This window comes from Pseudonaja textilis, chromosome 4 (assembly GCF_049901715.1).
Source record: "Pseudonaja textilis isolate UNSWEBS1 chromosome 4, rPseTex1.2, whole genome shotgun sequence".
Lineage (NCBI taxonomy): Eukaryota > Metazoa > Chordata > Lepidosauria > Squamata > Elapidae > Pseudonaja > Pseudonaja textilis.
In genome coordinates, this window is record NC_141993.1 from 40,175,716 (window position 1) to 40,199,392 (window position 23,677).

A 23,677-nucleotide genomic window follows, 5' to 3' on the forward strand; every position below is an offset into this window, starting at 1 on the left:
TTTCAAATGTTGGTAGCAAAAGCTGAATTTTGCTGCCAAACCCTATTGAACAAGCTACATCAGTTTCACAAGTCAAATGTTTCTTAATTGATATGATGCTGATCACAAACTTTGTTATGAATAGTACAGCGTTAAAGTCTGAAAAGACCCATCAATCTTACATGCACTTTGAGCATATTTTGTTGCAAATAGTGTCCTAATTGATAGTAGGCCTGATTATATGGCCAGGAGCCTAATTTATATATCACAAACTGCAGTCCTTTTGTTATTGAGGAAGTTGACACCTTTACAAGAGAACAATATATGTCAACCAAAATATATACCAATTAGGCCTTAGTGAGACACTGAAATGAATGATTTCAGAATATGCTGTACTTATAAATAATATATGGTTTACAGCCACTTGCATTTCAAACAGCAGTTCTCTTTGTTGCTACTATTTTAAAACTGTAAGCATTGAAAAAGGTCACAAAAATATGTCCATTAGCACTGAAAGCCAGGAAAATGGACAATAATTTGGTGCTCATTTAGCTTTGCATTTGATGGGATAGCTGTGAAATGTAGTTTGCTTAAACACCACACAACAAAGTGATTGGTGCTTCACTTCATTATTAAAAGAGGGTGTTTGATGGAAACCCATTGTTAACTATGAATGCATGGACGTGGCAAGTAGTCACACAAAGCAGTTGTAAGCATGGAGCAAGCAAGAGGTTGTTTCCAGTTTCAAATCCTTCCGAGAACAGAACATTTTTTTAAAAAAAATTCTACTTGAGTCCATTACCAACATCCAAAGATTGTTTAGAAATTAAAGGGCAAGATTAGGAAGGTATGCCTTCAAGTTAGCTGTGGAATGGGATGAATTGCTGCAGCCAACTCGCTGCAGGACAACTTGCCATGGCCAACTCGCCATGGGACAATTTGTCTCAGAATAAGAGTTACACCATTATCCAAGAAAGGGTGGAATATAATTATTAAAGAAAGGATGCCAAAGGAGGGACAAAATCAAATGGGAATGACAAAAAATCAAATATTTGTTTAATCATTTTAAATAGTTAAATTGAATTGTTGAATTATTTAGCAGCGACATAGCCAGGGAGAGCTGCCTTCTGGTAAGTTGCCCGTGGTGAGTTGGCTGTGGTGAGTTAGCAATGGCAAATTGCCCATGGTGAATTGGCGGTGGCAAGTTGTCAGAAGAGGTAGAAGTTGGAACCACACCAATAATTTATGTGCAATTTATATCCAGGAAGACTAACTTTGAGATTAATATTGCTGATTATATATTTTTTCTCATATAGCCAAGAAATGTTTAAGTCCATGGAAGAAGAAAAGCATCACATCCTAAGTACATACCACATACTTTTTATCATGCAATTTGTCTTCGGTCTGGGTGCAAAGAGCTGGCATCAAGCCTGAGGATCTTATTTTAGAAATAAAAAGTCTACTCTGAACCCCCTTAGCTATTACTTTTCCTTTCACCCTTTAGATACATTGATGGATGTTCTTTTTTCATCACTATTAAGCAAAGGTGCAGTTGCAGGTTCACTTCACTTTCACCCACCTAGGTCTTAGTGAGTCTTTTGTCTTTGCCTAATGCAATACAATAATTTGGACCAGTCCCATATGCTAACAAAATATCTGGATAAGCTCTAACTTTACTTGAGCATGGAAGCACCAATGCTTCTAAAGTTTTGCATGTCATTTTCTTACTAGAGTGACAGCAACTCTATCCTTTGGCATAATGGGAGAAAGAGCAGTGAAGGAAAAGAGCTCCTGTATCTTTAAAATTAAAGTCCCCCTGCACTATCACTTGGGCAGAAGAATATATAAGGTGCTTGAAATGTTATTTTTTTTATTAAGATTTGCACAAAAGCTTTCCACATTTCAAGATCAGCATGGTGTGAGTGTTTGCAACACATCTTCTCTCACAGTTTCACTGCCGCAGAAATGGAATCTGGGGAGTTAAAAAAAAGAAGAAGCAGGCATTAATGTATACACTTTGATATCAGCATGATATCAATATATTAGCATGAACTTTAAAAATTTTGTATCACTGACTCTCAAGAAATGTAATCAATTAAAAATCACCCTTGAGGCATTTTATATGGTATACGATAAAAAGGTATATGATTAGTTTTGTACCTCTGTTTTTATAACTTTTGTACTTAGTCCAAAATTATAAAAGAAAGTGAGTAAGAGTAAGAAAATTGCTCATTTTTAATATTCAAAGAAAATATTTGCGGCTACAATTCTGTGCCCATTGATGTAGAAAACTATGTGTTTAAGATGGATTGTAATCAATCAGACTGTTACGCCCTCTTTTTTTATGATTTCCCATCAAACTCTGTCATAGATTCAAACACTGTTACAATTTTCTCATACCCATGGCACCCAATTCACACAATTTAACAAAAGACCTTTATCAAGATCACTATGTTAGAATCCTGATCAACAAGACCTAATATAGACTTTTTCCCCAAAGTTTTCAATGGGTCTCCTTTACATATAACTTTGTCTAACTCAGTGTAAAGAAAATTAGCTCTGGGAAACAGTGAGCAAGGACCATTCATTTAAGTATCCTAATTAGGCAAAAGTTGGGTCCAATGGCAATAACTAATGCTGCCCTGGTTCCTCCTCTCTTTTCTTTATCCCAGAATGTTAGACTCTCATTCTCCAGGGAGATGAACCTCATTCCCAAATCGTACACATGCCAGTAGGCATCATGGCTGCAGAAAAACCAGCCGATACAGAAACTGGGGACAGTGAGAACATAAGCAATGAACAGTGAGAGAATGTGGAGTTGAACAGCTGACCCCTGCTCCTAAAAAATGTGAACTCTTCATTCTACTTGAACCTGCCGGGCATCCAACTTTTCTTTGACAAAGAGAAAGAATCCCACAAGGACTGGATTGAGCTAGGTAACACCCCTGTGCATCTGTATCCAGATACATACAGCTTTTGGTAAGAATGATAAGAAATCTGCTGAAACAGGCTATGGGCCAATCTACTTTAGCATTCTCTTTAACTCCGTGATCAAACAGATGCATTTGTGACAATTCCTACTGTGACAAGGTTGTGTGTGTGTGTGTGTGCAGTTCTTGCATAGAATCAGCTATTTATAATATGCTGCTTATTAAATAGGAGTTGTGCAATAATCAATTATAGTAGTCACTGATCGCCTCCTCTCAATAAATTTATAGAATCTTTTAAAACCAATGTTAAATTAGTGTCATTGCTGAGAGTTTCAATCATGTTCATCCCACTAAACTAGCTTTACAATAATTTGGTATGCACTATATAAAAACATACAAGATATTATGTAAAACTGTAAGGCCTACATATGTAGAACATAAATAATTTTGCAAGCTTAATTTTGTTTCTTTTATTACTTTCTTTGAATTAGTGAGGGTATACGTACACATTCCCAGTTTCTCCATCTTGTACCATAATCTTTGCTGCTCCTAGCTGGGGCAAAGTTGGGTTTATGAAAACGTTGTTCCAAAGAAATTTAACCTTAGTTATAGTTCCAACCTTAAGTTCTACGTCTATTAGCTTGGTATGAATCTCACCAGGTCTGAGGTTCCCCCTTAAAAACAAAACAACATAAAACAGATAAAGTCATGTTGTTATTTTTTTATACATACATGTATCAATTTTTCCTCAGTCTATGCCTGCCTGCCTGCCTGTCTGTCTGTCTGTCTATCATCTAATATCTATCTATCTTGTAGTTTTTGGTTTTAGCATAACACTCCAACATTAAAAAAATAGATTAAGCAATTTTCATAAATATTAATATTCTACATTTGTATGAGTGATATTTACTTTAATCAAGATTTTTTCTTAGTTGATCTATCTACTGAGGTTATAGTTTCTGTGAAGTTTACCAAAACATTAATGGCCCAAATGGCTTGTTTAGTGCACCTGAAAGAACATCTGAAAGAAAATTACACATACATGAATACAGGACTCAAAACTTTATTTAGTAGTATATAGATTTGCATATGAATATATTGTGGTATGTTTTTTTCCCCTTGTTAACGTGCAAGAGTCAGATTAAATGCAATCTAAATGGAAATAATTACATGTCATAACCATTTAATACATCCCAGCTAGTAAAACTGCTGTCTGGTACTATAACATGTTATTGGCTGAGCTAAATATTAGTCAAGTAGCAAGTGACATATTTGTCTAATTAAAATACAACTTGTAATTCAAACAGCCACAGCAAATGATAAGTGGAAACTTAAAATCATAATAATTTGGAAAATGTAATTTTAAAAATCCTTTGGAAAAAACAACAGTCATAAACATGAAGATACTAAAATGAAAATGCAATGTGCTTAAAATAGTTTTTGAGAAATCCTCAAATAAATGCAGTTCAGATCAATTGAATTACACTTCCTGAATTTCCAGCCATTTGGAATACCAGAAATTATGGGAGCTATAATCCCAACCTGTTGAAAGGACATTTTATGGCAGAGACAATTTTATAAAAGATCTACATATCACTTGAATTTTTTTTTAAAAAATACTTTGCTTAACAACCAAGTTTCCAATCCCAATTGTGACTGCTAAACAAAGACCATCTGCATCTATAGTGGAAATATAGATTGGGATTATTTATTGTTTCTATTGGTTTCCTTCATTAAAGAAATAAATGTATGCAGTCATGGTATTATAGCAGAAAAGTCAGTGTCTTCTGCAACTCTAGCTGCATTATATTCTATTTTATTCATTGGTTAAACTTAATTTCTTGTTCCAGTTTGGCAAAATTATTGACTGAGTACTCTTTGGTATTGGAAAAATAAAGTGATCCCAGCTATATGAAATAGTATATTAAATCGAATTTAAAATCTAAAGATATACCTAACAATAAAATGTCAGAAAAATCTGTATATAATCACCTGTAAATATAAATTCTAAAAATGAATAAATCCGGACATCTCATATCCACAAAAGGCTTACATTTTGTTTTTGTTGTGCTTCTATACTGGGCTAAATGTGTTTTGCTTTTTGGCAAAAGGTTGGATTATATACTGAAACTAAATTTGACCAATAAATAAACTACCTTCTAAAGAATTCTTAAAGATACACCTCTCAGATGAAGAAAGAAAATCAGAAAAACAAAACTAACAAGTTTAAAATTTTACTTTCAGATGTAGTATTTCTGAAAATTTACCTGAAAATTTCATATTGCCTTGTGTTTCCTCCGCTCCCATACAGGGCAATATTTATGTATCCCAAGACATTTTTTTTTCCAAACAGTGTAACTGATGACTTGTACCTCCAACCTACACACCACCATTAATGAGAATTTGGTTTTAATCAAGAAAGTTTCTAGTGCTAATAAAATTGACTGTTTATAAAAAAAAACTCACAAAATGAGCTGCACTTTGAAGACCCAAAACACCAACTAGTTTTAATCAGGAGCGAAGACCCTATTTTATTATTCACATGCAAAAAAAATACTTCTCCAGAATCCATCTATTTTATTACATATCCAAAATGTATAAAATCTGCTCATAACTTGGATTCTCCACAATGTCACAAAATAGCTTAAATGTAGTGTGGAGGTAGAGAAGCGGCAATATAATACCAGTCATCACATCCTCCTCCTTCCCCCCCCTCCTCCTCTTTTCTTCCATTTCAGATAGTGTCATTACAAAACCCTCTCAAAGTAAAATGTAGATAACTGAAGATTAAAATCAGAACCTGTATGTTGTTCCATGAGGCTAATAAATTTTTGCTCAGCCTTGCGGGCTCTTATAAAGTTAAAAGACAAATCCCTGAGCACTGTTTGCATTCATTTTTTCAGTGAACCTTAAGATAGGGTGGGGCGCAGCTCTCTTAATCACATAGGATTTTGCTTCATGCATCTGTAAAAGACATAGAACTTCACCCCAATTCTTCCTCCTATAGTAATTGCATAGGCCGATATTCAGCACTCCATCTATAACTACAGATGCAATTTATAGCTTCCTAACTGATGTCTATGGAAAGTCTCAGTCATCCAGGTCATGATTGTTCCAAAGGTGCTTTTTCAAGAAGCAACCGGGCTTTCTGGTTTTTCCTTGAAGACGTTTCATTTCTTATCCAAGAAGCTTCTTCAGGTCTGACTAGATAGTGGGGGATGGAAGGATTTACATTCCTTGCAGACAGTTGGTCATTTGCATTCTTGTTGATGCCTCTTGGAGGTTTATCTGTGTCCTCAAGGTCACCTGAATAGTGCAAATGGGTGTGGAACCTTCATGGAGCTGGTGGAAGTTCCAAGTTCTTGAAGGCTCCACACCCATTTGCACCACTTAGGTGATCCTGAGGATACAGATAAACCTCCAAGTGGCCTCAGTAAGTCTTTAAGAATACAAATGACCAGTTGTCTGCAAGGAATATAAGTCCTTGCCTACCCTCCAATCAGACCTGAAGAAGCTTCTTGGATAAGAAGTGAAACATCTTCAAAGAAAAACCAGAAAGTCCAGTTGAAAAAAGCAACTTTGGAACTTCCAAACTGATGTTTAGTGACCTAATATGCAGAAGAAACATATAACATGGCTAGTTTTCATTCCTTTTAGGGAAGAGCTATTGTTAGACATTCATTTTCTCTCCCAGGAACAGAAGTGGCCACCCAAAGTCTCTGTCTTTCTGTCTTTCTCCCCTTCCCATTTTTATCCTTATTACATTTTATACTTATTACAACCCATTTTATCCTTATTATAACAACCCAAACCAATCTTGTTTACGCATCTGGGTGGTAATCTGGTTTTCTTCTCTCACAGTGATGAAAGTACTTGTGTATATGTATACACAAATATATGCAGATACCAACATGCACAGTTGCAAGAAGACAAACTTTAATAGTCCCCAATTCCCGGCCTTGTGCTTACGGGCAAAATTTTTGGCTTCTCCAGTATTCAAATACAGCTTAGTAAATTTAGAAGTGATTTTGTCTTTAAATCGATCTGCATAATGACCCATAGGAGGACATCCATCTTCTGGACATGGGAAGCAGTTGTCCTAATAAAAGCATATATAGAGACAAATATTCAATCCTATTCATTTGCTTTATGTTTATTGTACTAGTGGAAAACATTAGCTAATTACGCTGTCCTTTCCCTTTCTTGTTCTTTGTACTATTAAATGAGTAGTAATTCTCCTGGTTAAATAAATTTTATGCCATGTTACAAGAGATATATATCTGTATGTTTATTTAAAAAAACATATAGGACTATTAAACACTCTCTTTTCCAGCTGTACAAACTTTAAATGTATCCTGAAAGTTAAAAATTCAGCATAATTCATCTTCTCTAAATTTTGATTATTCTTCATCTCTATGAATCGAGAATATCTCTCATAACCAGCTGATTTTGGAAAAGAAGTACTTGGTTTGTGATGTTCCCAATTGATGCAAAATGCATATACAAATCACAATTTATTCTTTGAATCCAAATCTCTGCAAAGCTGAATTATGACACTCTTGCCTTAGAGTTTGAGGGAAAAAATGAAATATAAGTGTTTTATGAAGCCTACAACCCCCTTCTCAAAAAGAGTGCCAAAAATGTTAGGTGATTATTGAAGAACTATCTACAGTTCTTATTAACTTGCTCCTGTACATTGTTTCTAGCATGATGATTTTTCAGTTAATTCACTCCTGGACTAAGAATATGGAAAGAGCTAAATGCAAAGGGAATGGAACTTAACATTTTCTTCTTGTTAGCAATTTCTCAAAGATGATTTTTTTTCTAGGCTCACAAAGCAATTTGATTTGAGGGGATACTGAGAGATGCAATGTGATACTCTCTCCATCTCCCAAATCATATTTCTATTCTCAGAATCCAGGTTTCTGCACAGCCTCCCAAATAAAAATGATATTAATGTTCATATAATTCAGCCATACACATCTGGGGCTCAAGTCTACATGCTCACACTCCTGTCATTCACTCTGCCAAATAACTTAGTTTGCAATGCATCCAATTGGACAACCCATAAATTATCCCTTGACTGCCAAATCAGGATTAAACATGCATTTTTTTGCATTTGTTTTGAAAGCAGGTGCAAATTGCAGTTAGCCATTATAGCCATAATTGTAAATTACATTTTGCTGAAAAAAAGAGAAAATCACTAATTAAGCAACACCATGAGAACTGGAGAAGGGTGAAGCAGTGGCTATATTATGTGAACAGAAGTTCTTGTAAACTGATGGTCTCATGGTTTTTCTTTTTTCCCTTGTATCCTCTGACAAAGAAAAAAGTCAAAACACTACATTCTTCTATTAATAATTTTGGAGTGATGCAAATAACATACTTCAAATAAGTTGTATGCTCCACAAGGGTAACCCAAAAATCCATCTGGAAATAAAATGCTATCTGAATAATATTTATAGCTCCGTAGATGGTTACAGGCCACAAAATCACGGGTTCCTGTGGAGCAGAAAGAAATGTTAGATGCTATACTTCTTGACTTTTCCTATCAAGCGCTTTAAAGAAGATTAAATTAACACTGACCTCCTTAGTTCTGGAGCAAGGCCATTCTCTCAACCTTTTTTCATCATTTTATTACCTTTGCCAAATGTTGATGCATTTCTTTAAAACCATTCCTTGAGAGGTTGGACATGTATAATACTTTGGTTGGGAGAAGTGCAGGCAAAAGATCAGTAGCAGTTACTAAAAGTAGTAGTTTAAAGAATAAGCATTCTTGAAATTGATGTTTAATGAATTAAAAGAGACAGATTGAGTGAAGTAGCCCCATCTTGAATGTATTAGATTATCCTTTTAGTAGCATCCTGTTTTAGTAGTAATGGCAATTATAGTGAACAATTAATTGTATGATTAGTGCATATAAATATTAGACTTCTGGAATTACTCTGTTTTAGAAACTTTTCATTTTTCTTACTATGTTGTCCAATCTAGTATATATGACTTAATAATTAAGATGGTTTTATCTTAACAAAGGAAAAGATTTGTTGACAATTCTGTACCTATCTACTGTCCTTGATTGAACAAAACAGTCATGATATGGCATTTTCAGACACAAAATGCTCCAGCAAATCTCAGTTTTTCAGTACTCATGAACATCTTAGGATAAGCAATATAGGCAGCAGACCAGAGGTGATATTCAGCAGGTTCTGACCAGTTCAGGAGAACCAGTAGTGGAAATTTTGAGTACTTCAGAGAACTGGAAAATACCACCTCTGACTGGAGATTTACAGTATCCTTCCCCTGCCATGCCCACTAAGCCACGCCCACAGAACTGATAGTAAAAAAAATTGAATCCCACCACTGCAGCAGACTGGCATATGGGCTGGGTTGTTCCTGAGAATAAAGCATGTTTAGGAGCTCCCCAACTGGTTAGGTTGCACGAACATTTTCACCACTTGAGAAAAAAGTTGTCGGCAAGACATTGGGAAAAGAGCAGTCAAAGTATAAGTTTGAAACTCTTAGCCCAGGATGCTAGAAGCTAATATTTGATTGAGTGCAAGGATTTTTAACATGGAAAAGAAAATACAGACGTTTTCATGAAATGTAAGCTCTTAATTCCATGGCTAGATTCATAATGTAAGGTGGCATATAGGACTTAGGGCAAACATGGAAATGCAACAGACTTTAAGAATTTCTTAGTGCTCAAGTGTTTTGAGTCCAGTCTGCCCAAACTGTTGATTGCCACAAGAGTTAAGACAGAAAAATTTCTTTCAGGGAGTTTTGTGATATTAATGATATTGTCAACAAACAGGTAGACACAAAATATCTAAGAAATATACATTTCAAAATCCAGTTATGGAATCCACTGTAGTGCTTTAGTCTTGGGAGAGGGCTATGTTCATTTTTTCATTCAGTAGCCTGTGGTACTGGTTTTGTGAGAGCGAGTCATTTAGGAATGGTAAATGTAGGTTGTGGAACAAAAAGAAAATCTTTATTTCAGAACCAAAAAAATTGACAGGTATACATTTGTTACTTAGCGATTAGGTTAGCTAACTACAAAGTTTTCTTCTGGGTTGGAAAATTGTTTAGTAATTGCAGTTGTTTCATAGCAATGTATTTATTTGTTCTATTTTATTGTACTTCATCATTTCTGGGAGCCTTACAAATAAATGAAAAATATCAATCACAAAGCACAGTTGGAACATACCTAGTTCAAGCTATGCTGTTTATCGTTTGCTGGAATCCATCTTGAGTGCATATATTATTCTTTCGAGACTTTAGCATTTTAGGATTATTAACGATCTGACAAGGTGCATAACATTTTCCAGGATGTAAAACTGGCTTCAGAAATCTTGACTTACTCATTTCATGACGAGATGAAACAACTTGTTCCAAAATAAAAAGGGCTACTTTGAAAGCCTGCTGGGCTGTTTTGTTTTCTAGTTTAAGATATGGATTAAACCATTTCTATTTCTGTAGGGTTTTAATAAAAGTGGGATAAACATCTAAGGATAATAATATTAGGAATACTTAAATAAGAGCAGAAGGCAAATTGGTTTCATAATAATAAAATAAGTAACGAACTATTTAGATTTTTATTTAAAATTTTATCCTATCTTTATTTATTTTTCCAGGCAGTGAACATACTAAATCTCTTTCCTCCATTTTTTCCTTAGAACAACAATCCTGTGAGGTAGGTTGGGGAGAGAGAGAGAGAGAGAGAGAGAGAGAGAGAGAGAGAGAGAGAGAGATTCTTTGTTATGCTTATTACATCTTTTCTAGTTTTGTGATTTATTATTTTGGAAATGTGGGTACCCTGATTTTGCCATGCTATGGGTAGAAACTAGAACTTTTCAAATTTCTATAATCGCCATTCTGGGTAGAAATTCTAGTAGCTCCAGCACATCAAAACAACATCAGCTTGGGATTCTGTCCTAGTGTGATACACTAGGATACAATGGAGTAAGATGTGCACTTCTGTACTACAGTTGAATATTTCTTTGCAGAGATTATATTTACCTTCCCAAATACCATCAATATCCACTATTTGTGAAAGAGGATTTTTCTTACATCCTGGCATCAATATTCCTCCATTTGGATAAAAATCAAGATGTCCAATTGCTTGACTCATCCCAAACCCTGAAAATTGATAAAAAATAGAGTTATGTTTGAGTAGATTCATGCTTGCCTCTTGCATGTTATGTACTGCAGTATTCTGTAGTCAGCTTACCTAGAAATGGAATTGTTGGTGCTGAATCAGTATGAATCACGTCAACAAACTCAGCATCATTTTTGTCCAATCTGATCTCAGGTGGAGTTCCTTGAAAGTAAGGTTGAGCAGGGTCTAGTCCTGTAACGGTATAAATGCTAAATACATGATTTAAAGAGGAGATGATGAAGATTTCTGGACTCAGCCTACAGTTATCAAAGAATGCACCTAGTAGTAGTATTTGAAATCAGTTCAGAATTTCATAAACTTTTGTAGCTAGAAAGTCTTATAGGGCCTATTGGCCATTAAGAGAAACACTAAGGATTTTTTCCATTTCATTTTAATATAATCAATACATTTGTTTTCCCAAATGGAAGTAAAAAATGCTGTGTGAGAAAAATGAATAATGAAAATTCATTTCCACAAGAGCAAAAAAAAAAACAGTAATTAGCACAACTTATTTAAAACTTTTTCTAACTTTTTTAATGCGGTTGTTGGCTAAAAGGTGGAGGGGGGAGAGATAGTATGGAAAATTATACTATATAATGCTGCATCAAAAATCTGTAAGTTAGAAAATCTCAATATAAAAATAAATCCCATTTGCAATAAACGTGCCAATAAATACAAATTGGAAAGAATCAGAATAGTCTATATGCATGACACTATATGTGAAATAGTCATGGATCAAAAATAGACTTATTTATTTCCCCCAATCTAAGATTCTGTCTTTAAAAAGATAAATATGCCAAGGAAGACAAAAGGGCCAGTTAGAAGACCATATCGATTAATTTCTCAGCAAATAATGCCAGGAATTTTAAGATAAGTTTGTCTAAAAGGGAGTTTCCAGAGCAAGTATATATATAAAAAAGCAACAAGATATGCAAATTCTGCACATTGATAGAAATATTTTGAAGAGATATAGAAATACAGAATCCCAATTGAGAAATTCAGTTACAGGGACTGGGAGCAATGAATTACAGTATAAATTATGGTAAAATGCTTTGGTTAGAACTTTGCTTTAAAAGGCCATGTGACTTTCAGTTTGATGATGCCTTATTGTTTGAGAATCAAGGTAATAATCAAGCACCAAGTAAGACAATGGAAACACTCTGTATAAAAATAGTTTCCATTTGGCCTCTCAGATCATTTCTTTCATCTAGGATACTCATTTTAATTGTATTTAAACCTTTTGCCTTTGTATCCTGTATAATAGAAAATCTCTTTCATTAATTAGCAGTACAACTTATCATACAAGACTGGGTAATCCTCATAAGCTTATAGATGCTATTCTACAGAAAACATGGAAAGATAAAAAAAGATATATAACTATGCATATTATTAAATGTAGCCTCATTCTCACATTCACTTTTTCAATTCAGTAAAATTATCTACAGTCATTTCTCAGAGTTTGCGCCAGCTTAGATTCAGATTCAGCAATAGTTGCCTTCATACTAATAGGAACTACATTGGTCAACTTACCAGTGATTCTTCCAATTCCTTTTATTCTGCTTCCCAGCTCAGCAGCTGCATGTGCCCCAAGGCTATGGCCAATGAAATGTACCATGGAGGGAGAGTATCCATATTTCTCCTAATGATAAGACCAGTTGTAAAGGAACATCATATATTTTGTTAGCTCTGTAAGTGCATTTCTGTGATTTGCAATTCCAGTCATGAAATCATAGATGGCAGTAGTTTCTAAAACCTCAGTTGATTGCGAATTAGCTCTAAGTTAAAGTACAATTCTGCAGGTGCTGAATTTAGCATAGAATCAGTTGAAAGATACATTAGCACAGACACCCAGCACAGAAGCAAATATGTACAAATATGGTAGGATCATGGGGACAAAGAATTCTAGTTTCACATCTCTGGGTTTCCTATCACTGCGCTTTTATACCATTTTAGATTTAAAATTCATAGTTTGTTTAAGAACGGAAATTTAAGACGGGATTCCTAGAAAGCTATTAGGACACGCTAGGATCAAACTGATAAAAGAATTATTGGATTTTGTAACTGTTTGTTTTGAGTGTGACCAAAATGCAAACCGTTTACCAAATCTCTGCCAAATGATCATACAGGCAGTTGCATTTTAGTTTGAGTCCAAAGTCACAAAACAAGAACATAATTAATTAATTAATTTTATAAGTTGCCCAACTCTATTAAAAGTCTAGAGTTACCAGCTTAATTCTCCTCATTGTTATCTGTATGTAGCATATGAAATCCCCTTACAAATGGGAATCTGCATAAAGACAGATTTCAAATAGGTCACAGTATTCCATCTCTCATTTGCTCTTATTGCAATGTAACTAATATGGATTTTTTGATAGACCAAGCAAGACGTAGAGGAGTCCGAGATAACTACCAAAATATTGCCACTCCCACATATAATACAAATTAGTTTGAGCTTGATGGCCAAACCTTCCCAATAAACAACCTAGTCGGAAGATCATTTAAAAGCACTTTATTAGGGTACCCTGATAAGGTGGCATCTCCCAATGAAAAGGAGAACCTAAAACCCATCTTAAATTTCTTTTTATAGTTAACACAACAAAGAAGAATGAAAGAGAAAACTTGTTAAACTTGTCTCCTTGCACTGGAAATCAACTACGAAACTTGTTTGAAGTTAGATAACCAGATGCCAGTAGACACTAAGAAGAGATAGTATCACTTATCAAGAGATAGTATCCAGCCATCCTTCTATAACTTATCTGTTCAGTTTAGGAATATTAGAAGGTATCTAATCAATCCATACACCTATAGGATAAAAGGTTTCCTATATTCCAATTGCAATGAACTTTCTCACTGGCCTATAATTAAGTTAATGAGTGTTTGAACTCTTCTTGTTTCTCCCTGTCTCATGTTTCCCCAATTTCAAGTTGTAGTTTAGACCAGTGTTTCTCAACCTTAAGAACTTTAAGATGCGGAAATCTGGGAGTTGAAGTCCACCCATCTTAAAATTGCCAAGATTGAGAAACACTGGTTTAGAAGGGAAGTTTTTCTATTTTTGTGTATTTCCTAAATTAGCTTTTCCTTCAGTTATAGTGAATGTCAACTAGTATTTCTTGATAGCTGGGTTTCTACTTTGCAACCAATATCTTTGTCTTTTTTAATGGAGTGTTCTCCTACTTAGCTTTTCAGTGTTCTTCCAGCACTCTGCTTAAGTTCAAGAGCATATCCCCTAACAAAAGCTTTTGGTATAATTGCAACATTTTCTATTTACAGCTGAATTCAGGATTATTTCCTGCCAAAATACAGTAAATATCCACAATGATTTGCTGTAGTTGTTATAAACCCTTGTTCTCTCCAACAAAGTACATTTGTAATAATTGAATTTTAACACTTTACAGGTAGTCAGTCCTCAACTTATTACCATAATTGAGCCCAAAATTTTTGTTACTAAATGAAACATTTATGAAGTGAATTTTGCCTCATTTTGCAATTTTTCTTGCTGCAGTTGTTAAACGAAGCCACTGCACTTGTTAAATTAGTAACACGGTTGTTAAGTGAACCTGGCTTCCCCATTGACTTCGCTTGTCAGAAAGTCACAAAAGGGGATCACATGATCCCCGGACACAGCAGCTGCCATAAATGCAAGTCAGTTGCCAAGCATCTGAATTTTGATCATGTAACCATGGGAATGATGCAATGCTAAGTGAGAAAGATGGTCATAAGTCATTTTTTTCAGTGATGTTGTAAATTTGAATGGTCACTAAATGAATTGTTGTAAGCCAAGGACTACCTGTAGTTCTATTCCATGTTGGATAATGAAATAGTATTGAAAATTTAGCCATAAACAGAAACTTAAAGCCCTCCATTTTTTATAAGATTCGTAACCATGAATTAATCAATGAAAACTCATTTACCTTAAGGATATTTACAAAATAAGCCACTTCACTTCCTACCACACGGATGTTGTTAGCTGCCTGGGTATATGCACATCTGGAACCTTTGACCCAATCTATGCAAATGCAGTTCACATCTTCCACTTGAAGCATTCTCTGCAAACAGACACACGAATAAAATTGAGGGAAATAATGGGGCCACCACACACCCTGAATTCTCTTTAGGTCCTATAAATAGCTTTTCTAAAGATTTTCCCTTCCAGATATTCGATGTCAGTAGATATACTACTAATATGCAAGATAAAATTGCCACTTTAAGTGGCAAACAGAAAAGGGAAAGAAGACTGGACTTGGCCCTAACCTGTCACTATGAGATCCTCTGCTCCTTCCATGTTTTTCATGCCTCCTTTTTATCCCATCTATACCGAGTTTTTCTTACTGTTGCTTGGACATCTCTCTAAAGACTGGCAGGGAAGAGGGGAATTTTGACAAGAACTTGGAAGGAGTGATGCAGATATTAGCAATTGTGCATGTGAGTCAGATGCAGAAATGGAAGAGCAGCTTCAGGTGCAGTGTGCCGTGTAGCAGTACCAAAGGTGGTATTCAGCAGGTTCTGACCAGTTCTGGAGAACCAGTAGCGGAAATTTTGAGTAGTTTGGAGAACCGGCAAATACCACCTCTGACTGGAGATTTTACAGTATCCTTCCCCTGCCACGCCCACCAAGCCGGGCCCAGTGAACTGGTAGTAAAAATATTTGAATCCCACCACTGAGCTGTACCACATGAATCATACAGTGAGTCCTTTGGAGCTACTTATGGAAAGCTGGGAATGATAGTCTGATACATAATTGGCAGACATTGGCTTGGAAAAGAATGTGTTGGATGTGCTACTTTGCCATTTATTGTAGATTATAGATATTTGGGTTCTTTATGTCACTATTTTTTATGTTGTTTGGGGCAACTGGAGGGCAGACATGCTTCAATTAAAATGGCACCCTCCTATATCCCAAAAGCAAGTATCAAATATCAAATATATTTCGAAAGAAAAACCTATGTGTATAATTTGCTAAAACAGTTTAATGAGAATTGAGCATGCTAAGTGACAATGCCATATTAAAAGGATCTTGGAGAGAGGTTAAGGAAAAAGGATGGAGTAGAACTTGGCCACTTTAACACTTGTGTTAAAACTTGGCCACTTTAACACTTGTGGGCTTCAACTCCCAGAATTCCACAGTCAAAGTTCCACATTCGGAATACAGTATCCTGAGAAATATTATGGCCGGCTTCTTGGAACTCTGAACAGAAACATTTTATATTGCAAAATTTGGTGAGATCCTCTTGTCATATTGCATAAGGAAGCCAAGCCACATGTTGGAGTTTCTCTAACAGAAATCTCTAGCTCTTTGTGTGAATATTATGTGAATATTATTTTAAGTTTTATGAATTAAAGGATGAGGGCAACACTATGATTTAATGGATCTTGGCTGCACTGACTTTTAAACCTTCCAGTTTGATCACTGGGGCAAACCAATTCTGAAATTCACTCTTAACTGTGTGTTCTTAGAGATGGTCCTCATTTAACACCACTTGTTCAGTGACCATTTGAATTTGCAACTCATGGAACTGCCATTGCTAAACATTTTTTTTTAATGACTGCATTGCTTAACAATGGAGTTTCAGATCTCAGTGACATAGCTAAATGAGGTCTGCCTGTAGTTTCCTTTTTTTAATTGTTCCAGCAGGCACAGCTAGTTACCTCTCTGGGTATTAAGAGATTTCAAAACAAAGGCATAATATAAATGTTTTAGTTTGCTGTACCTTGCACATATCTGATAACCATCTTTCTTCCCCCTGATCTATGAATCCATGGGTGATGAAGCGAGTTATTTTGCTGGCATTGAAGTTGGAGTAGTCAATTGTTTCTGGATGAATTGCAGTGATTTCCTGTAATAATATAAAAATCTACATAAATATTAGGTAAGAATGACAGAGAGAGAGAGAGAGAGAGAGTCAGACAGACCTTTTTTTTCGCTACTCTTAAGCATTGTCATAACTGAAACAATTTTACTTCACTCATGAGCACCTTGGGAATATTGATATTTCATGTATTAGATAGTTAAGTATGGATGGAGGTTTTTGGGTCCGTTATTAATATTACCCACCTAATCTTTTTATAACCAAAGTATTGCAAATATAAATGCTGTAAATTATTTTTCAATTTTCTGCAGCACTAATATATTTTCTTTTTCTCAGTGCTACATAAGAGTTATTGTCTACGGGAGTATTTTCTGATGTTTCAGACCATAATTGAATCCATTAATAAATATAATGAGAGTAATGTATTTATTTCCAATGCTGTTTCAATAACATTATCAACTACTATAAGTCATCTCATTTTTTTTTCTAGATGGTATTTAAATATATGGCTTTATTAAAATATCTACATTTTATAAAGGAGATGCAAAAAGAGTTAAATAATTTTGCTTACAGATATCCTCTAAATGGATTGGTTGTTTGAAACTCTAAGGCATGTACATAGTCACACTATTATTTATGCTATAGAGTCCTTTATGTACTCTGAGCTTGGTTGTTTGTATGCAAACATTTCTTTACCCAACTTGGGAACATAATCAATGCTAGTGAATGTGAGGTTTGCTTCTTGTTACTACACAATAGCTTGCCCTGCCAGGGCTGTAGTTTTCTCCTTGGTAGTTCCTTGATTAGACAATTGTATTGTTTTCTGATTATTGCTTATTATAATTAACAATTTATTATATTATTGGTTATGTTTCCCAAAAAACTAAAAATGAAAAAATGAAAAAAGCATATGAGCTCTTATCCAAGATAACCATCACTATAATTATATAAAGTGTTTAGGAGAACAAAATCTGAACTTCATTCTTTTTATGCACTTCACACTTTACTCATTGAATCAAATACATCACAAATCTCTCATCTGGAACAAGTATAATAAGTTATATTATTAAAGGCAACAAGGTAAAACAAATGTTAAGATTCAGTATATCAACTATTTAAAGGTATACTGGACATTGGCTGTACATTACTAAACCAAATACAACCAAGAAAATGATCAATAAACATTTATATTATATAGCTTTCCTTTTGAATACATATGATCAAGCTGTCTATTTAGCTGGGCCTTGCTAAAACATGGAGAGCACTTGCCAAGAGTTGAACATGACGGAATGGTTAAAACTACTATGACTTCTCTTGCTAAAGTATTATACCTACGAAGCTATAAAAATAAGAAGAAAAATCTATTTCTGAATGTTTTCTTTTTAATTTTGTGGTATAACACATATACTGACTCCTTTGTCTTGATATTGTAGATGTATATAATGATTTTTTTAATGTTTTCATCTCACTGAAATGTTGGAAATAAATTATGTAAAGTGGCTTGGGATTCTGTCCATCTATAATGTCCATCAGCACAACAATGCTCCAAAGATTGAACAGATTGGAACCAAATTTAGTATTTATTTAGTTCATTTATCCATTAAATTTCTATGCCACCCATATCCCCTACAAGGAGACTCTGTATGGATGAAGTAGCTGGCAAAAACAAGATCGAATATGGAAAAGGACTGAGTCTGACTGGGGATCGTAGAGAAAATCCTAGAAAACGTTATCCCAGAGCATTCCCATGGCAGAAATAGTTGGGCAGCGGCTTCTCTACTCAACAACCTGCATTCCTCTATACTCTTGAATATATGATTCATAGCAGAGTATATGTAGTCTGCCCTGTGGTTCTCATTGCTCACATGCATGAACACAAATAGATACAACCTGAGAGAAAAGCAGGAAAACATTCATACATAACACTCTACTTTGTTACAAGAAAAAAAAGGAAAAATTGTATAACTACTGCTGAAATAGTTCGGGAATAATTCTAGAAGTCATGTAGTTGTATCTCAAAACCAGTGGTAGATGAGTGTCTTTCAGAAAGCCAATAGAAAAGAGACAACTTCAGGGAACAAGTCATTCCACAGTGAGGGGGTACCACCTGAAAGGCCAAATGCCTCAGGCCCTTTCCCCTTGACTTTTGTGCAAGAGGAATTATCAGGCTACCTTTTGGACCTGCATAGATTGGATGTGCAGATCTACCTGGGTCATCTATGGAAGCTCAATCCATAAAGAGTTTTATAAATAATAATCAATGTCTTGCTTTGAAGTCAGAAACACATTGGTAATTAATACAGCTGTACTAAAATTGACCTTATCGTACTCTTTAGATATTTGAGCAGCAAAAGAAAGACAACATCTGCAATTCTAGATTAGTTGAAACTTCTGTATTGCTTCAAAGGAAGCCCCATGTAGAGCAAACAGCAGAGGTTAGGCAGATGTGACTATATTTTTGAAAGTGTACATAGAACCCATCATTATTTGAAGAACTATAGACTTAGCAAGCATGGGAAGACAACAAAAAACATACTCTTTAAGTGGAAACACAATGTAACCCAGATGTACATGTCTGAATTGCCAATATGTGTTCATTTTCTGTTTATAAACTATATAGTAAAAAGAATATGGTATATAATGGATATACATTTATGCTTTTAAGACAGAAGTTTCTTTCCCCCTTTTAAGAAGTTATATTCAAATATTCATTGTTTATGCTGTCATTCCTTTTTTTCCCAATGTTTTAAAATTTAACTGAGGGAGGGTAGATCTCACCTGAAAATCGTCAAGGTTCTTTTTAGTATACAGAAGAAAGCGTGTATTTATTTCTTGAGGCGACCAAGGGAGTCGTGCAATGGGCCGTTCCACTGTTCCAGCCCATGGGATGTCATCTGTAAAGCAGCCCAGGCGGACGTAGCAAACTTCTTTGCCTGTTGTATATGTGTCAGATAATTAAGGCATCAGTGACTGAAGCAAAAGCTCATATTTTACCTTCTGTAGCATATTTTCTCTGGTAATGATGTCAGCAGGGTATCCATTCCTTTATCAAACTACATAGTCATTCATTTTCTCCATGTTTTCTTTGTCATTTGGGAACTCTTCTGAAGTCAATATGGTTTAATCTAACCGTGAGTCAAAAGACTTCTGAAAGCAATTTGCAAACTGTATGGGAAGGAATTAGGTCCTCAGCTATCTACATCACTCTGATACATGGATTAATTTCTGCTGCATGAAAATCAGTTTTATTTGCAAGTAATAATGTTGTTTGTAATCCCTTTAGGCTAGGTTTTCTCTGTTTCCCCTGTCTGTTGGTAAGAAAGTAGTATGGATAAGCAATTCTGGAAGTGCATAAATGCACAAACCCTGCAAAAGGACTGGAATTCTAATAACATTTCTACTTAGGAGTATAGGAAAGGAAATTTGGAATCCCAAGACCATTCAGCTTAACATTTAATGGTTCACAATACAATTCCCTGGTACTAACACTTCAGCTGATACAAAACACGAATAAACCAACAGCAATTTCGAGTTGTTACATAAAACAATCAGATCTTACCTCTAACTGCCAGGAACAGTAAAAGCAGAGTGGTCCAAAAGGCAAACATCTAAAATATTTTTTAAAACAAAAAGAAAGAAAATAGATGAATGGATGTTAAGAATAATTTATATTAATTTTTAACTTACATCGAAGGTAGTTATAGCAAATCTAGCAACTGAAGAATTTTACTTGATGAAATAAGATGTGACTTACGGCTTAGCCTTTGCTTGAATTCTAGACAAATCTTAAGCTAAACATGCATGGCCCTTTTATAAAGTGCAACACCCTTGAGGGTTATTCATGAAAGTAAACAGGTATGTTTCAGATTAAGGTTATCATAAATACACAAAGCTTACGATCATATAGTGAAAATGGAAACTAGGTGAACTAATCGAAGTATTTTTTTGATGTTACTTCTAGAACAAATGCTTAGTTAAGGTTATTCTTAAAGTCTTATTTCCCTATATAATAATTTTAAAGGCAATAAAATTCTTTACATTACGTTACTTAATCACTAGGTACTAAATAATATGTATATGAAAAGGGAGGAAAAGAATCCAAACATCCTTTAATAACTCTAATATACATTTCATAATCTAAACAGGAATATAGCTGAAATATTTTATTGGATCTCAACACTTGCTGGTTCTTACTTTCTCATTGAAGGTTGTAAAATTTGAGTATAAGTATAAACTGAATATATTATTTAATGCAATGTTTCTTAACCTCAGCAAATTTAAGATGACTTTAGTTCCCAAAATTCAGCCTGACTGACTTGAGGTCCACCCATCTTGGAATGGGATGGGACAACTCACCCTGGCCATCTTTCCACAGCCAAATCTCTGTGGGAAAACTCACCGCATCCAACTTGCCACAGGACAACCTGCCGTGAGATAATTCAAGAGAGGGACAAGTAGAATTGCAGTTCACCTCACCTTCAAGAACATCTAACTTGAGAATGTTCAATCCTAAAGCAAGGCCTGCTGCAATTCACTTGTCCCTCTCTTGAGTTATCCTGAGTTGAATTGTTTCACAGTGAGTTGGCCAGAGCAAATTGGCCAGGGCGAGTTGGCTAGGCTGAGGCCACAGCGAGTTGTCTTAGACCAGGGGTGTCATATTTGATTTCATTGAGGGCTGCATCAGGGTTGTGTTTGATCTCAGGGGACCGGATGGGCATGGCTAGGGTGGGCATGGCCAGCTCAACATCACTCATATCAGGGGCACCTATGATGGCCCGGGTGGGGCAGGGGGGATCCATTGTCTCCAGCAGAACAAGGCAATACCAGGTAGAGCTCCGTTTTCAACTGCACCGGCCTCCTGCAGTCCTCTGCCAGTGAGTACAGAACTCCATTTTTGCTGGCAGAGGTACCATAGGCCAGTCCTTTGCTGTTTCTAGGGCAACCCCACAGGCCAGATTTAAACAGCCCACAGGCTGGATCCAGCATACAGTCCTTGAGTTTGACACCCCTGTCTTAGACCCTCTTGAAGTTGCTCAGGTTGGGAAACACTGAATTAATGTATGTTGCTGTTGTTACATTGCTCTGTTAAGATGTTCCTCCAATTGACAGACAACAAGCAACTTCATTTTTACCACGAGAAACCATACTTTGCAACTTCCCTATCCACTTGGAGGAAGAAATAGATTTCAGGCAGGAAATCTTATTACTGTCATTTTCCAGGTTAGTTTCCATTGCACTCTGGCACAACTATCATTCTATTAAATGTTAAGGCTGTACCCAGGAGCCTAAATGGACAAGGAGATACATGTGGGAGAGTGGCTAAGAATAGTAACTAATCCAGCCACACTTGAGGCTGAGGTGTTAATTAAAGTGAAATGTATTGCTAGATTCAAACTAATACCACCCATAACTGTTGTTATTATAGTGGCCTAATTCTAGCGTGAATGCTTAAGTGTAAGCCTAACTAAACAAACCAGTCAAGCCCTCCTTTTAAAATGTTAGTTAGTCTTATTTTCACTTTCCAGGAAGAAAAAGGGGCAGAGTGTAACAGAATGGAGGGTTAGAAAGCCAAAAGGCTCACAGTTTCTTCCTAAACCAATCTAGCAAGCTTTGGAATAGTATTTAGAACAGGGCTGCCTTGCTAATAAAGCTGATTTTGTTCCTTGTCCAGGCAGTCTCTCCTTCCAGCAGCTTCACTTGAAATCTTTGTCAAACAACTGTGGATTTTCTTCAATCCTCTTACCGGGCTGCAGCTGTCAACCTTCTTGGTGTCCTCAGCTCTTTCAGTTGCTCTTTTCACCAACTGAAGACCAGTGTCTTTCAAACTTGGCAACTTGAAGATGTGTGAGTCTCAGCTGTGACCTGAAAGAATTCCCCTCTTGACTGCAGCCTAACTATTCTCATTCTTATATACTCAGATTATATGAGCCAGATTGCAGGAATTCCTAGGACCTTTTTTTAAATAAATGTCTCAGTGGCTTTGGCCTTTCACCTATTGGGAAGAAAACATTTGACCTTGACATTTAGGATGCTGTAAATAACTTTTTTTTTCTTATCACAGCAATTCATTCTGCCACACTAAGAAGAATCATGGGCCTCTCCTGGAAAAAAAAAATCCGAGCCTTAATTGCTCCAAAGCCATTTTTATTGACAGTGTGACTTCTTGCTCTTCTGACCCATAGCTACCTTTGGCATGTGCTCACAGCATAATATGTGGCATTTCAAGTTCTGCTGACTTTTCCACAATGAAAATGCTGCATTGGGCTCATTAAAAAATGCTCTAAATACAGGCCTTGATGTGCTGTATTACTGAGGTGTGCCCAATAAAAAGCAATTGTATGAAAAGAATGTTGGCACTATGACCCCTCAGAAATGAAGAAATATAGATCCATGTTTGATATGGTAAAAAACCTATAGGTTATTTATTTATTTATTTGTATTCTGTCTTTTATTATCTAATAATTATTTTATTACTATAACTCTCCAGCTGTGATAATCCTCTCCTAAAGTTATCGGATAAGCCGAACATATAATTTTAGGTTCTAAAGAAGGTGTAGACAAGTTAGAAATATGAATTATGTCATGAACCAAACTTCATCCATTATGTACTTGGTTATGAAAGTGTGAAAGGGAAAAACTTGTACTGAGACATGACACCCATACCTTTCTTCAGTCTGTGTTGTGGTGAGGGTCGGGTCCCCATGGATATAACTGAGAATAGTTATTTTAAAAGCAATATTAGTGACAATCCTGTGGATGTTTACTTGCACATGCATCCTGTTAAACTTTGCAAAAAATTGAGT

At 35.5% G+C, this 23,677-nt stretch overlaps 1 protein-coding gene across 1 annotated transcript; it reads right to left on the bottom strand.

The window, feature by feature from the left end:
- Positions 1–1,887: 1,887 nt before the first annotated feature.
- Positions 1,888–23,577, bottom strand: LOC113439198 (inactive pancreatic lipase-related protein 1-like). The gene is made up of 12 exons (XM_087932534.1): positions 23,538–23,577; positions 19,653–19,807; positions 16,776–16,901; positions 14,979–15,113; positions 12,598–12,706; positions 11,140–11,259; positions 10,929–11,048; positions 8,296–8,411; positions 6,879–7,008; positions 5,177–5,288; positions 3,416–3,583; positions 1,888–1,951 (listed from the first exon to the last, which is right to left on the bottom strand). The coding sequence occupies exons 1-12, from the start codon at positions 23,575–23,577 to the stop codon at positions 1,888–1,890; spliced, it is 1,395 nt and encodes a 464-aa protein (XP_087788660.1).
- Between the last annotated feature and the right edge of the window lie 100 nt (positions 23,578–23,677).

Excerpts from the sequence above, each read along its gene's own strand:
- LOC113439198 (XM_087932534.1), bottom strand. The coding sequence starts at position 23,577 with ATGGGGACCCGACCCTCACCACAACACAGACTGAAGAAAG. Across the intron at positions 11,049-11,139 it reads ACCAACAATTCCATTTCTAG|GGTTTGGGATGAGTCAAGCA; the intron begins GTAAGCTGACTA and ends ATCAATTTTCAG. Across the intron at positions 1,952-3,415 it reads GATGGAGAAACTGGGAATGT|ATTCCATTTCTGCGGCAGTG; the intron begins GTACGTATACCC and ends TTAACTCCCCAG.